The 16,056-nt window shown below is 51.6% G+C and overlaps 3 protein-coding genes across 3 annotated transcripts; 2 read left to right on the top strand and 1 right to left on the bottom strand.

Moving 5' to 3' along the window:
* Nucleotides 1-4,452: 4,452 nt before the first annotated feature.
* Nucleotides 4,453-5,328, top strand: UHO2_00442 (uncharacterized protein; the record flags this gene model as incomplete). The annotated part of the gene is made up of 1 exon (XM_041557062.1): nt 4,453-5,328. The coding sequence occupies one exon, from the start codon at nt 4,453-4,455 to the stop codon at nt 5,326-5,328; it is 876 nt and encodes a 291-aa protein (XP_041412996.1).
* Nucleotides 5,329-5,486: 158 nt separating this feature from the next.
* Nucleotides 5,487-9,035, top strand: UHO2_00441 (related to transposon-encoded proteins with TYA, reverse transcriptase, integrase domains in various combinations; the record flags this gene model as incomplete). The annotated part of the gene is made up of 1 exon (XM_041557061.1): nt 5,487-9,035. One exon carries the CDS (start codon nt 5,487-5,489, stop codon nt 9,033-9,035), a length of 3,549 nt encoding a protein of 1,182 aa, XP_041412995.1.
* Nucleotides 9,036-11,719: 2,684 nt separating this feature from the next.
* On the bottom strand, nt 11,720-15,658 carry UHO2_00440 (related to alpha,alpha-trehalose-phosphate synthase, 115 KD subunit; the record flags this gene model as incomplete). Its single annotated transcript, XM_041557060.1, has 1 exon — nt 11,720-15,658. One exon carries the CDS (start codon nt 15,656-15,658, stop codon nt 11,720-11,722), a length of 3,939 nt encoding a protein of 1,312 aa, XP_041412994.1.
* Nucleotides 15,659-16,056: the final 398 nt, after the last annotated feature.

Below are 16,056 nucleotides of genomic sequence, written 5' to 3'. Positions count from 1 at the left end.
CAGGCAACGTGGAGCATAGAGGCAAGAGGGGGTGTCACCCAAACCAACACCCTGTCCAGGCAGTAGAGTAGCAGCATTGATGGAGTCAGCACACAGTACAAAAGTAGTGTCAGGAGGAGGCGAAAACCCTCCTCAGAAGGAGCAGGAGAGGTGTCGCAGGCAACATCGAGCAAACACATAAATACTCTCAATTCACCATAACATACGAGTGGATCCTCATCCACTCTACTCTTTACCTGACTCATATCATTGCAATAGCAGAGCTTTGCAATGACATCTCGAACATGTGTGTTGTATCACTGTCGGACATCAACTGTAGGCAGTGTTCCTCAACACCTGCAGTCCAGTTCATCACTGTAGGCAGTGTTGCTCAACATCTGCAGTCCAGTCAGTTATTGTAGGCAGTGTCCAACACCTGCAGTCCAGTAACTCCTGTCCTCTGTAGGCAATAGGCATATCATGGTCCAGGTGATGTTGAAGAGCATTAGCAACAGTACTATGAACACTCATACTGTAAAGGAGAGTGTATTACTCTCTCTCCAGAGAATAACAGACATGCCACACAACCTCTGAACAGAGTGTTCAAGGTGGTCAGCCAAGACCCACCAGTATGAAGCCATCTGGTTACTTTTAGTCGAAACATACCGAGTAGATCTTACTCAATTGATCTTGTCAGAGGTCATGCACCTGAAACCTGAGATCTGTAGTAAGGCCGCTCCTATTGCAGATCCTGTCGAGATATGTGATTGTATATGTAGTATTATGATTCTTGTCAAGTTATGCCATAGTGATGTCCTTATGACTTTACTTGCTTGAATCTGTGATTGGGGTTGTGCTATTGCAGATTTTGACTGACCACTGTGGACACTCCATCCAGAGGTAGCTTGGTGTCAGGGGTCTCGCGCCTGAAACCCAGGTCGGTCTGTCGAGATACTCGGTGACTATCAAACTGTGTGACAGCTATTGTCTCGGTATCGGTGACTATCAAGTTGTGCAGTGACAGCAGGTGGCATTCATTGTATATACTATCGTAGGTTTCAGCTGACCTCTGTGGACACTCCATTCAGGGGTAGCTCGGCACAATCAATATCAATGCTTCGGTTATGATGACACCAAGGTCTGGTGTGAGTGTTGATGATGATGAGGTTGATGACATTGGTGATAAGGTTGGTGAGTGTTGATGATAATGAGGTTGATGGTGTTGGTGATAAGGTTGGTGGCATCAACACGAGTGTCCAGTGTGTTGACTTTGATGCTTAAAGTGATCCCCGGACCGCAGTGGACTACTGCCTTCAGTTCTATCTATATCCAGACTGCTAACCTGCTATGGGGCACCTACGGATGTCAGGTAGTGGTGATACAACACACACACTACGATGAGGAGCAACCTTGATAGATTGCTGCTATGCTGACTGTAACTAATGAGTACTTGTGTTTCTAAAGTATTGACTAGTTGTATGGTGAGTAGAGTGGATGAGGATCCACTCAACCTATGATGATGAGAAAGCATGGTTATATACCTCTTCACAGCATCGCCAGCGATGCTGCTCCTGCTCTCTCTCCAGAGAGTACCTTCTTCATCGAGTACTGTTCAGGGGCCTCTCCTGCTTGGCACCCCTGTGCCTCATGAGCTGTGTCGACTCCTTCGACACTGCTCCTCCTCCTTGCTATCCTGCTGCTTGTTTGGCACCCCTGTGCCTCCTGAATGGTGTCGACTCCTTTGACACTGCTCCTCCTCCTCATGACCTGGTGTCGACTCCTTCGACACTGCTCCTTCTCCTTTGATCAGTGACAGTTCCTTTGGCTCTTGTCTCTCGAGCCCCTGAGTGGTAACCATCTGCATGCTCCTTGAGCTTGGTCCTCTTCGTGGCTGTGCCTGCTCCTTGAGCTTGGTCCTCCTCGTGGCTGTGCTTGGCCCTCCTTTGCATGTGAGTCCATAGGAGTCCATGGTCTCCATGGAGACTGCACTACGACCATGCTCTCTACTGGTATCGACTAGATCTTCGATACCTGTGCTCCTTCCATATGAACCAGTGACCCTCCTGCTTCTTGAGCATCCAGGCCCATGACACTTGGCATGATCAATAACAATATGAACTGTACTGACACCAAGGTGTGGTGTGAGTATGAATGCTTGGTGGTGTCAACATGAGTGTCCAGTGTGTCAACTTATTGCTTGAGGTGATCCCTGGACTGCAGTGGACTACTGCCTTCAGTTCTATCTTGAATCTGGACCACTGGTTTGCTATGAACTGCCTTCAGATGTCAGGGAGCAGTGATATGACACATGTGCTACAATGAGAGGCAATCTACTTGATTGCAACTATGCTGACTGAAACTAATATGTACTTATGCTTGAAGTATAACTAGTTGATATGGTGTAGAGTGGATGGCAATCCACTCACCTGTTGCGATGAGGAGCATGGTGTCACAGGGTCAGAAGGATAGTGCAAGAGAGTGCGCCAAATTGATCAATGGCAGTCATGGGAATGTCGCGCTACAGAGCAGTATATGAAGGGTGTGCAACAGATCAATATATGAAGGGAGTGCCAGATTGATCAGTGCCAAACCTTCAGGGATCAACGAGATTAATCAGGCTGGCAGTGCATATGAATTACGAGATTGATCGAACCCTGGGTTCCAGATTAATCTCATCAGGGATTGGTCAGAATCAGTCAGATCAGTATGCTTCAACAAGTCGGCTGATATGAGCAAGTACTAGGAGCTGTGTCGAAGTGACCACATGACCAAGGGGTTTGGTCACAAGGTTCAACAAGTGGCTAAAGGGATTCACAAGATAAAGTCAAGAAGGAGCTGTGTTGAAAGGGGGCATCACACATCATCAGGCAGAAGGAGAGCATGAAGGCAAGAGGGCAGTGTTGCATAACCCTTATGCCATGCAATTGGTAGGGGTGCAGTACCAATGGGATTTATGCCAGCAGGACAAGACAGTGTCAAACAGGGGACAAAGGCCCCTCAAGAGGAGCAGGATAGGTGTTGTGGGCAACACCAATTGATTGCATAAATACTCTCATTCTACCATAGCATATGAGTGGATCCTCATCCACTCTACATACTATACTACTTACTCTATCTACTTACTCAGTTACATACCATTGCAATAGCAGTGCTCTTGCAATGACTCTCAACATGTGTGTTGTATCACCGTTAGTTGACAACTGTAGGCAGTGTTCTTCAACACTAGCAGTCCAGTGCCCTTGCTGTAGGCAGTGTTGCTTGACACCAGCGGTCCAGTCGGTTATTGTAGGCGGTGATTCACACCTGTGTCATGGGCCTGAATGCTCAAGAAGCAGGAGGGTCACTGGTTCATATGGAAGGAGCACAGGTATCAGAGATCTAGTCGATACCAGTAGAGAGCATGGTCATAGTGCAGTCTCCATGGAGACCATGGACTCCTATGGACTCACATGCAAAGGAGCACCGAGCCCATATGCAAGGAGGGCCAGGCACAGCCACAAGGAGGACCAAGCTCAAGGAGCAGGCACAGCCACGAAGAGGACCAAGCTCAAGGAGCATGCAGACAGTTACCACTCAGGGGCTCAAGAGACAAGAGTCAAAGGAACCATCACCAGCCAAAGGAGAAGGAGCAGTGTATAGGGAACTGGCAAGCAGGTCCTGAGGAGGAGGAGCAGTGTCGAAGGAGTCGACACCACTCAGGAGGCACAGGGATGCCAAACAAGCAGGATAGCAAGGAGGAGGAGCAGTGCTAGAGGGGCCCCTGTACAGTACTCGATGAAGAAGGTACTCTCTGGAGAGAGAGCAGGAGCAGTGTCGCTGGCGATGCTGTCATGACTCGGTCATGACCCCTCGCGTAATTTCCTAGATCTAACATTGACACGTCATTTCACTGCAAAAGAGTCTTAGACTCATCGCATTGAGTCTTGCACTTTCGATCTCATAATTTGCTCCTTCCTTCTTCTCCTCTCTTTTCCCTTAAGGAAAAGAGATTGTAAGTCACTCTCGCAATCAACTCTCTCGTCTACTCCTTCCGAAGTCTGGTAGTCTTCTCTGCCTCTCCTCTCGGTCTCGCCCTCGTCGTTATTGCCAACCGTAGGGCCGGTTCGTGACAGTATCTCTTTTCCTTCTCTACCAGCCATCATCGGCATCATCATCACTACCGCCATTCTCCTCGTTAGGAGCCTTCGACACTACCATCATCACCTTCTATCCATCCATCCATCCATCCATCCATCCATATGTCGAACCATCATCATCCCCTTGTCTTCAACACTACCCTTGGCCTCATTACCATCTCGATCAAGACACCTCTCTCCTTGATCGTCAACAGACGTTCCATCCTCTTCATCCTCCTCATCTATACTCTCCATTTGTCGATCTTTGCATTTGCAATGCCTCGGTCTCCATCCTCGTCGCCATCTTGCTCCTCTTCCACCATCCTCACCTTCTTCGCCTCCATCAACATCTATCACGATGCCCCCTCCCAACCATTCCGAACGCATCGAATCCCTGGAGGACCAGGTTCGTTCCTTACTCGCTGCTCTCAATGCTCGCAACACTCAAGAACCGTCCAATGACAGCGCTGCAACTCGACAAGGGTTCCAGTCCAAGGAACCAGAGGCCTTCACTGGCGAGCGAGGCCACCTGGAGGCATTCCTAGCCCAGGTCGATGTGTTTCTGCGGCTCAACCCAGGGCGCTTCATCAACGACTCCGACCAGATCCTCTGGTTATCCACACTCCTGCGTGGAGTTGCTCACCAGTGGTTCTACCCCCACCTTAGCGCCGTCAACCCTCCCGCCTGGCTCACAGACTACCCCTTATTCATCAATCAACTACGTGTGGTCTTTGGGGACCCAGATCGTATTGCCACTGCCAAGCGGGAGATCGAGGTTCTATCCCAGACCACCTCAGTAGCCAACTACCTCACCCAATTCCGCCAGCTGCAAATGACCCTCAATTGGGGTGAAGACGCCATGGCTTGGTTCTTTTATCGAGGACTCAAGGAGAACGTCAAGGATGACCTTAGTCGCTCTGGCAAACCAACTGACCTGGAAACCCTCATCCAGAGATCCCTCGAGATCGATAACCGTATTGCGGAGCGAATCTCTGAAAAGAAGAGGATGATCACCCGGTCGGCAAACCCTACACCCATGCCTGTCTCCAACCCTCCCATGGCTCCAGCAGCCGTCCATCCCTCCTCACCTTCCGCCCTTCGCGCCCCTCTTACCACAGCTGGAAAGCTGGACCCGGAAGAATACAAGCGGCGCCAAGCAAACAACTTGTGCATCTACTGTGCTTCTTCAGAGCACGTTGTCACAGATTGTCCTATTATCAAGTCAAAAAAATAGCGGGCTTGTCAAAAACAGCCGCCTTAGCAGCACAAGCCCGAACCGCTAAGCACCGACTGACAGCACTCATTCCTGTAGATTCACAACCCCCTGGTAATCAATATCTATCTACATCCCTCTGCTTTCTGTCACCTCCCTCCCTTTCAGTGCATCACGTCATGATCGACTCCGGTGCCACCACCAACTTCATAGACTCACGCTTCGCCACTCTGCACTCCTTGCCTCTAACCTCCAAACTGCTCGCCGAGACCCTCTTGCTCGCAGACGGCAAAACCCAAGTCGTCATCAGTAAGGAAGTGCAGCTGTCGTGCCTCGTTGCAGAGCTCTTCCCAGCTGACATCACCTTCCAAGTCACCGATCTTGGCCCATGTCCCATCATCTTGGGGCTACCGTGGTTAAAAGGAGCCAACCCTAGTATAGATTGGCAATCTGGCAACATCACCATGCGAAGCCCTCCCCTAACCCCTTCACCGATGGCTCCATCTCAGTTGCCGTCACCCACCCTTCCATCTGCATCACTTGATATTGATGTTATCGATGCTATTGCCTTTGACCAGTCCCTCCAATCGGACTGTCTCACCTCGGGTACTCTCTACCCCTCCCCCGTTCAATCACAGCACTTACTCGCCACCACCACAACATCCTCTGATACCACCACAACATCCTCCGATACCACCGCAACATCCTCTGATACCACCATGGCTCTCGCTTACGATGCTGGTCTTCCTGATATCATCCCCCAGGAATACCACCAGTACCTCGATGTGTTCAGCAGAGTCAAAGCTGACAAACTTTCGCCCCATCGCACATATGATCATCAGATCCCCCTGGAGGAAGGCAAATCTCCACCCTTCGGACCCATCTATAGCCTCTCAGAACATGAGCTCAAGACCCTCCGGGAGTACCTGGAAGAGAACCTTGCCAAGGGATTCATTTCTCCATCCGACTCGCTGGCAGCTTCACCCAGCCTCTTTGTTAAAAAGAAGGATGGTTCCCTCCGCCTCTGTGTCGACTATCGAGGTCTCAACCGGATCACCATCCGTAACCGTTACCCACTACCCCTCATCGATGAACTACTTGACCGACTCCGCAAAGCCCGATTCTTCACCCATATAGATCTGCACGGTGCCTACAACCTCCTTCGCATTGCCAAGGGTGACGAATGGAAGACAGCCTTCCATACCCGATATGGCCTCTTTCAGTACAACGTCATGCCCTTCGGCCTCACCAATGCTCCTGCCTCCTTCCAACACCTGATGAACGACACATTCAAGGATATGTTAGACAGGTCCCTCATCATCTACCTCGATGACCTGTTGATATACTCCTCTACCCTTGAACAGCATCAAGGACATGTCTCTGCTGTCCTGGCACATCTTTGCCAAGCAGGTCTGTATGCAAAAGCAGAGAAGTGCCAGTTCTCCACTTCGCAAACCGAGTTCCTAGGGTTTGTGGTCTCGGATCAAGGTGTCTCCATGGACCCTAGCAAGACAGAAGTCATCACCAACTGGCCGGTACCCACGTCAGTACATGATGTACAGGTGTTCTTAGGTTTCTGTAACTTCTACAGAAAGTTCATCCCCCAGTATTCCCAAATGGCATACCCTCTCACACAGTTGTTGCATAAGGAGGCCCAGAGCACTCCTTTCACCTGGAACCAGGCAGCCCAACATGCCTTTGAACAGCTTCGCTCTTCCTTCAGCACCGACACCATCTTGCATCACTTCGACCCTGCACGGCCAATCATTGTCGAAACTGATGCATCGGACTTTGCAGTTGCTGCCGTCCTTTCACAGTCATTTGATCAAGGCACTAGACACCCCATCGCATTCTTTTTGAAGAAGCTTGATCCGGCACAACTCAATTATCCCATCTTTGATAAAGAGATGTTTGCCATTGTCGCAGCCTTCAAACACTGGCGCCAGTACCTTGAGGGTGCCAAGTTTCCTGTGCAGGTCCTCACCGATCATCGCAGTCTCGAGTACTTCACTACTACCAAGCAACTCAACCGTCGGCAAGCTCGTTGGTCAGAACTCCTCTCTGATTTTGACTTTGTCATCCAATACCGCCCTGGTGTACAGGCTGGTCTTCCGGATGCCCTCACTCGTCGTTCCGACATGCGACCCAGGGACAAGGGCCCATCACTGATGCAGGAGCACAACCCAAACAACTTTCAGGCCCTCCTCAAACCTCATCAACTCCGACTTGCTGCTACCGGCATCCTCACAGTAAAGTCGGACATTACTGACAAAATCCGGGAGGCCCTTTCCGGCGACTCCTGGACCTCAGCGCTCCTGGAGCAAGCCCACCTTGGATCCCTATCACCTGGTTTTGCGATCGATTCCAGGAACCTTCTCACCTACCGGGACTCAACCTGCGTACCTGATGTTGATGACCTCCGACTCCTAATTATTCAAGACCGACACAACTCGCCTTCCGTTGGGCATCCTGGTCGCAGAAAGACGCTTTCTCTTGTTCGCTGGTCCTTCTTCTGGCCGGGCTTGTCCAAATTCGTCCACACCTTTGTTGATTCCTGTGAGACATGTCGGCGCATCAAGGCTGCCCGGCACAAGCCTTACGGACACCTCAAATCCCTCCCAGTTCCCCCTCACCCATGGTCTTCCATATCCATGGATCTCATCGAGCAACTGCCCCCATCATCTGGCTTCACTGCCATCCTCGTTGTGGTTGACCGCCTCACAAAGATGGCAACCTTTGTTCTGACTACCAACACATTGGATGCTCCCGAACTGGCCAAGCTTTTCCTGCGCCATGTATACTCGAAACATGGTCTCCCCACCTCCATCGTGTCGGACCGAGGCTCCGAGTTCACATCCCACTTTTGGCGCTCCCTCTCTGCTCTCCTTGGCATCAGAAACCACTTCTCCTCTGCTTATCACCCCCAGTCGGATGGACAGACCGAGCGTGTTAACCAGGTCCTTGAGCAGTACCTTCGTGGGTATTCAAACCACCTACAGACCAATTGGAGTGACCTACTTCCATTGGCCGAGTTTTCTTACAACAATGCTGAGCATGCATCAACTCAACTCACCCCATTCTTCGCCAACTATGGGTACCATCCTCGCTTCAGCTTCGACAACACTGATCCGGCCTCTTTGCCTCCTTTCCCTGCCACCCGCTCGTATGCAGATCAGCTAAAGCAGCTCCATGAGTATGTTCGTGGGGAGCTGGATAAAGCCAACAGACGATCAGCTGAACAGTTCGATAAACACCGCCTTCCCTCTCCTCAGTTCCAGCCTGGCGACAGAGTTTGGCTGTCTACCGATAATATCCGCTCCCTCCGCCCCACCAAGAAACTCGACTACCGCCGCCTCGGACCCTTCTCTGTCAGCGAGGTCATTTCCTCCCATGCCTACCGCCTCCAGCTTCCCCCATCAATGAAGATCCATAACGTGTTCCATGTTGACCGCTTGGAACCCTATGTCGCCAACACAATCCCAAATCGGGTCCAGCCACCACCCCCCCTGGTCGAAGTCGAAAGTGATTTGGAATATGAAGTCGAACAAATCCTCGATAGCAAGGTTGATCATCGCTACCGCGACCCACTTTTCTACCTTGTCCGCTGGGTCGGATATGGGCCTGACCACAACTCCTGGGAACCTGCCTCCAATCTCACCCATGCTAGCGACCTGCTTGCTGACTTCCATACAGCCAACCCCACTCGCCCATCTCCTACTCATTGCTAAACTCCTCCCCTGTCGTCGTTTTCTTTGAGGGGGGGGATACTGTCATGACTCGGTCATGACCCCTCGCGTAATTTCCTAGATCTAACATTGACACGTCATTTCACTGCAAAAGAGTCTTAGACTCGTCGCATCGAGTCTTGCACTTTCGATCTCATAATTTGCTCCTTCCTTCTTCTCCTCTCTTTTCCCTTAAGGAAAAGAGATTGTAAGTCACTCTCACAATCAACTCTCTCGTCTACTCCTTCCGAAGTCTGGTAGTCTTCTCTGCCTCTCCTCTCGGTCTCGCCCTCGTCGTTATTGCCAACCGTAGGGCCGGTTCGTGACAGATGCTGTGAAGAGGTATATAACCATACTTCCCATCATCAAAGGTCAAGTGGATCCTCATCCACTCTACACACATCATAACTAGTTATCACTTCAGCATAAGTATATATTAGTTTCAGTCAGCATAGCAGCAATCTATCAGGGTTGCTCCTCATCATAGTGCATGTGTTGTATCACCACTACCTGACATCCAAAGGCAGCCCATAGCAGGTCAGCAGTCCAGATTAAGATAGAACTGAAGGCAGTAGTCCACTGTGGTCCAGGGATCACTTCAAGCATCAGTCAACACACTGGACACTTGTGTTGACACCACCAACCTTATCACCAACACCATCAACCTCATTATCATCAACACTCACCAACCTGATCACCAACACCATCAACCTCATCATCATCAACACTCACACCAGACCTTGGTGTCATCATAACCTATGTATTGATATTGATCATGCCGAGCTACCCCTGAATGGAGTGTCCACAGAGGTCAGCTGAAACCTACGATAGTATATACAATGAATGCCACCTGCTGTCATCGTGCAACTTGATAGTTGCCAAATGACTAGCTCATCGAGACCAATACTGAGACAATAGCTGTTGCACAGTTTGATAGTCACCAAGTATCTCGACAGACCGACCTGGGTTTCAGGCGCGAGACCCCTGACAACCTGCAGTCCAGTAACTCCCATCCTCTGTAGGCAATTAGCATATCGCAGTCCAGATGATGACCAAGAGCATTATCAACAGTACTACAAACACTCGTACTGTAGGAGAGGGTGTATCACCCACTCACCAATGAACAACATTTGTGCCATGCAACCTCTGAACAGAGTGTTCAAGGTGGTCAGTCAAGACTTACCAGGCAGTGATGCTTGGTTACATTTAGGTGAAACATATCAAGTAGACCTTACTCAATCAAACTCAGTAGCACCCCAAAACTAAGTCTCTGGCGCGCAACCGCTTACACATGGTTATATACCATGCCTGCAGCATCGTCTGCAACACTGCCCCTCCTCCTCATCCCTCCTATCCATCCTTCTTCGAGCTAGGTGTCAATTCCCTTGACACTGCCCTTCCTCCTCATAACCTGTTTGCCAGTGTCCTTGTCACAGCTCTTCTTCCTCCCACTGGTGACAGTTCTCCTGGTCTTCATCTTGTGACCCCCTGAGTGGTAACCAGCTGCATGCTTCTGAGCTCGGTCCCCTTCTTGGCAACACTTGGTCCTCCTTCACATGTGAATTTTGCTGTATGATCATCTTTGCCACTGATCTCTGTGGAATCTGCCACATTATCACTACTACTACTGATCTTGGTGGAATTTGTAATACTGCCCTTGTTCACATGGATCTTGCTGGGATCTGTCATAGCACTGTTTCTACCACAGTTCTCAATGAACTCTGCTGCAAACCCCTCGATCTGCCTGATTCCATGATTCCTGCACTCCCTTCATATGAGTTGATGGATCTTCTTACTTCTTGCGCATCCAGGCCCATGACAGATCTCACCAAAACCAATTGGAAACACCCAACCTGGTTTCAGGTGTGCAACTGCTTACACAATGCTTAGATTCAGATAGACTAAGACTACAGTAATGTGAGGATATATATACCTTTGCTTCATTCATGAGAATGGCTATCCACACCCTGCAAACTAGATGTGTCATGAGGAGTCTCAGTGTTTTCCTCCTTAGTCTTGGTGTTCCTCTCTCTGAATGTGTCCTGATTGGTCGCCACTGAAATTATCATGCATGCACAATCCTCGGCCTGTCGGTGGCTCGGCTCTCTTGCATGTTTGTCATTCCGATGCAACTTCAACTAGAAGGTATGAAACATTGCCATGGCAACGGCTCAGGGGCATCGAAGGAGGAGCACGACTCATTTCAGTATGGTGTGCTTAGTAGGGAATGCTAAGGTATATATATATGCTCTCAAGGTCGCACTCTTCTATAGTAATAATAAGAATTCAAGAAGTCATACACCTGTGATAAAGGAGCCTGATCGTGGCCCTAGTCAGAGTATATTAACTCGATATCTTCAATTATAACTCACCGTTGAAAGCAAACCAACTCTGGCTACGTTAACACTGCAGCCAGCCTCACCTTGTTCCACTGACTCATGCCATTGTTCAGATCCGCGTCTCTTCAACGAGCGACTTCGGCGACAGCAAAGACAGACGATTCGAAACATGAAACAGATTGATTGCTGAATGGTGTTTTGATTAACTTTGCATAATTCGGTGCTACTTGTTCCTCGTGACGGTCGATGTTTGCATACCAAGAGCCACCGCCGAAGATATCGATCCTCCCTAGATCAAGGGGAAACGAAATGAAAAGTGGTGAAGTCATGATGAGTTCAAGGTCGTCATCAGCGGTTGGCCCATTTCAAATCGCGAGCACGGAAGCCTACCATCTCCTCGAGCGCCTCTTGCACTTCCGACTGCGCCAGGAAGTAGGCTGCCTCTGTGCCGCGATTCTTCTCCAAGTCCACTGTAGTGCAGGTGACAGGGGCGAAAAGATCGAGTGTGTTGACGTAGGCCAGCAGCTTCTCGTCTTGACCCAGCGCCAGAACAAAGTCGAAAGTGTGTGTCTGGTGGAAATGGTGAGGCAAGTGGTGTGACACCGATCCAGCGTGGCTTCGCATGGGTGATTGATGCACCACCGGCGATGAAGCACGCGTGTTGTGTGCGCTTGGCATCGTCCAGTAGTTCGAAGGCTGCTTGTATGCGCTTTCCAATGGAGGATGGTGCGGCTGATCTGCAAGACGCTGTGTGATATCGTTGGGCTTTTGCGCCGAGAGCGACGGCGTTGATGCAGACGAAGGCTGGCTGCTCGCGTTGGCGCCGCTCATTGCTACTGATCCGATGATGCTCATCTGCATGATGATGTGTTGCACTGCTGCCACTCGACTAGCATGACGAGGAAGAATGAGACAATTGGTTCGGCATGGCACCACGCGCAGAGAGTGCGAGAATCGTTCGTGGATCAGGTTGGCCACCTCAGCCGACTGTCGGCGAGCCCACTGAGCTTCGTGTGAATCACGATCGCCCAGCTTGTCGTTCCAGAAACGCCAACACATGGAAGCGCTGCGCTCCTCAATGTACGAGCCAGGCGTTCGCTCGGTGAAGTAGGAGAGAATATCGCGCACCGGACGAAGGTCAAAGGGCGCTACGAGACTGTTCCAGTGGTGCTCGCCAGCATGCTTGACAAAGCAGCCGTCCTCAGCGGCAAAGCCTACGCTGTCGATGCGCGAAGCTAGTCGATCCAAATCGTTGGTGCCCATACCGCTGAGAATGTAGACTACGTTCTTGTTATCCGCGGCTAGGTCATTGAGTAGCGTGAACAGCCACTCGGGAGGACGGAAACCGCCTTGCTCGTGAGCCAGAAGTGGGTCATAAGTGACCAGGGTTTCTTCGAGATCGATGAGCAAGAGGCGTGAATGAGCAGCTCGCCATTCCGATACGAGCTGAGCCACTTCCAGTTTGGGCACAAACATGTTTTCGAGACGTTCTTGCTCCATGTGTGCACGCTCGAGGTGACCGAGCAACGACGTGATCCACTGCTGCGCCGTCTGCGTGACGACGACTCGGTGCAAGTCAGTCCAGCGTTGCACCATCTCGGACTCGTCCATGATGAGCGCCTTGTGGATGGCGTGCGCAACCTGCTTGGTGTTCCAAGGGTTGATGCCGATGCAGGCTCGAAGGCCAGAGTATGTGCCCGTGAACTCGGACAGCACCAAGGGACGATGGCTCACTTCTTGACAGACGACAAACTCATGCGAGGTGAGGTTCATACCTTCACGCAGACTCGTCGCCAAGAAGCAGTCGGCTACGGTCAGCAACGCCAGATACTGGCTGAACGTGATGTCTTGAACATGCAGAAAGACGACGGGCTGATAGGTGAGCGAGCTGTACTTGTTGTTGATGCGCGAGACCACGTCGGTTGCTTCGCCAATCTCTTCGTTCTCCTCGGTGGTAGCCAGAGCGACCTGGATGAGCACGACTTCGCCGGCCCACTTCGGGTTCTCGTCCAAAAATGCTTCGAAGGCGAGTAGCTTTTGCCTGACACCCTTGATCCAATCGAGCTTGTCCCTACCGACAATGATGCGTTTGCCTGCGTACTTTTGACGCAACTGTGCGACCCACTCGCTGACTTCCGGATCCTGTCGCTTGGCATTGAGACTACGCACGTCGATACCGATAGGGAAGGGCGCTACGGTGACAAAGCTACCTTCGAGCTGGACACCTTTAGGCGTCGCTTCGAGCTGAAGGATGCGACTGACAGTCTGACGGAAGTGACGACAGAAGTTGTGGGTCTGGAAACCGATCAGGTCGGCGCCAAGCATGCCTTTGAGCAGCGTCTCGCGCATGCTGAGGCAACGGAAGATCTCGGACGACGGGAAAGCGATGTGAACAAAGAGACCGATGGTGGCATGCGGTAGTCGCTCGCGCACCATCTGCGGCACAAGGAGCAGATGATAGTCGTTGATCCAAACAATGTCACCCTCCTGATAGATGTCCTCGATAGCATCGGCAAAGCGGCGATTGACTTCCCAGTAGGCACGGAAGGCTTCGTGCTCGTTGTCGAGTCCCTTCGAAGTGGGCGAAGTGTAGTGGAAGGTGGGCCACAAGATCTGCTTGCAGAAACGGTTGTAGCTAAGGTCAAAGTCATCGTCTGCAAGACAGACGGGCATCGACGATCGCTCTTTGAGGTACTTTTGTTCGAGGATGCGTTTCTCACTGGGACCAAGCCAACCTTCCGTAGAGAGACCTGGTGTACCAACGTAAACTTTGCCTGCACGAAGACGTTCGCGCTCGATGCTCCTCACTGCATTGATGAGACCACCATTAGCAGAGGGGTTGCTGACGAAGTCGAAGGGTGGCAAAGCCGCGTCCGCATCATCGTCCATAACCGTGTCAAGCGATGCGGTGGAAGTACGTCTGCCAAGCTGCGAGCGGCTTGCGGAAGATGCTCGACGACCTGAACCTCGACGTGGGGCAGAACGAATGCTATGGTTCCGGCTAAAGACAGAAGAAGGCGCAGCAGGTGGACCTTGGTTGCCGCTGCTATGCGCTCCACCGCCATGATGATGCGCTCTTCCTTTGATGGAAGCGGTGAGTGAAGAGGAGATGGAGTGTTCTCTGGGTGTGCGTGCGTGACCGAGAAGCTCGCGTGAGGAAGGCTTTTCGGCGGTAGGAATGGAAGCTTTGCGAGCTTGGTTTGGCGCGGATGTAGGTGCGGCGCCCCTTCCATGATCGTTGATGGAGCCACTTGAGACAGCGCTAGCAGTCTTGGCGCCATGCAAGCCTGATGAGCCGCTAGGCGTTCTGGAACCAGAGGCTGTATTTACTTGCTTGGCAGCAGCCAGACTCTTGAGAGTGGGGAGCGCACCAGGACCAGCAGAGACGCTGCCAGAAGGGTTGGCTTTGGTCATGCTGAGGGAAGAAGGGAAGGCGCGAGCGAGCCCAGGAGGTCTGTTTGCGTTCCCAGGAGTCTGCGCACCTGCGATTGGAGTGACAGCGCCGGATCCGAAAGGATGGTGTCGTTCGCTATCAGCGGTAGTTGCAAGTGATGGGATAGGTCCACCACGTCTGGCAGCGAGATCCGAGATGATGCTGAGTGGTGTAGTGATGCCGAGTTTGCCTCCAGCCCTTGCGCCTGGCGTTCTGGTTCCGGTACCTTCTGGAACGTTGGCGGCGGGTGCAAGCGCAGTACCGCTGCTTGTGTTGGTGTTGAAGCTGGAACGACGACTCTTGGGCGCAGCAGTGATGGAAGCCGTTTGACCTGGAAGAGGCGAGGTAGAGAAGACGCTCAAAGGATTTAGATCTGGCGTCATGGCTGCTCGGCCATGATCCGATGCAGGAGCAACAGGAATGTCAGCGGCCGGATGTTCCGACATGGATCCTCGTCTCGAACGTGTGAGCGGACTCGACGCTCCTGAGATGGGACCTTCACGCATGTCGAGCTTCGGCACAGCCGCTGCTTCGTACATCAATTCGCTCATGCTGATCTTTGTATCTGTCAACGAAGACTGACGATTCATGGGCGTCTTTGCGGCAACGGGCATGGAACGTGTTTGGCGGTCTTGCGCCGACATGGAAATGGATGCTGCCAGTCTCGACGACAGCTCATGCAGTGGGAGTGGTGCATCATGGGGTAAAGAGTCCGGTGAAGGTGGTGCCGTCGACTCTTGCGGTGATTCTGCGAGGGCGGACTCGAACTCGGGCTCGACGAAGTGAAGTGTGTCGGGCAGAAAGAGCGAGGCGATCACTACGCGGTGACCGCCCAGATTGCCTCTGCGTGGCATTGTGGAGTATCCTCAACTGACAGCGATCCCTTCCTGGCGATGGCAAGCGGGACTATCAGGGTCTGAGGCACTGACAGAGACGCGTTGCTACAAAGGATCCGATACGGTTGCGAAGGAGGTGGTGATGATGATGGTGGTGGTAATGATGGTGGGTGGTGGTGGTGTTGGTCAAGGTTGAGGGTGGGTAAGTTGCCGCAGTGTTTGGCGGGCTGTCTGTCTCTGCTCTGAAAGCTGTTGGATGGACAGCCTCGATGCGAAGCTGACACAGGAGTATTAGTGTCAGAGTAGTGTGTGTGAGAGTCTTGGACGAACGAAGCTTCGGGAAGGTGGTAAAGAGGCGGCGCCAAAAGGTGAAACCTGGGAGAGAAATTTAAAGCTGACTCTTGCTGCATATCCAA

This window comes from Ustilago hordei (genome assembly GCF_900519145.1).
Source record: "Ustilago hordei strain Uho2 genome assembly, contig: UHO2_contig_01, whole genome shotgun sequence".
In the NCBI taxonomy this organism is placed as follows: Eukaryota; Fungi; Basidiomycota; class Ustilaginomycetes; order Ustilaginales; family Ustilaginaceae; genus Ustilago; species Ustilago hordei.
The sequence above is the reverse complement of the archived record's forward strand: the minus strand, read 5'-3'. Positions and strand labels throughout refer to the sequence as shown.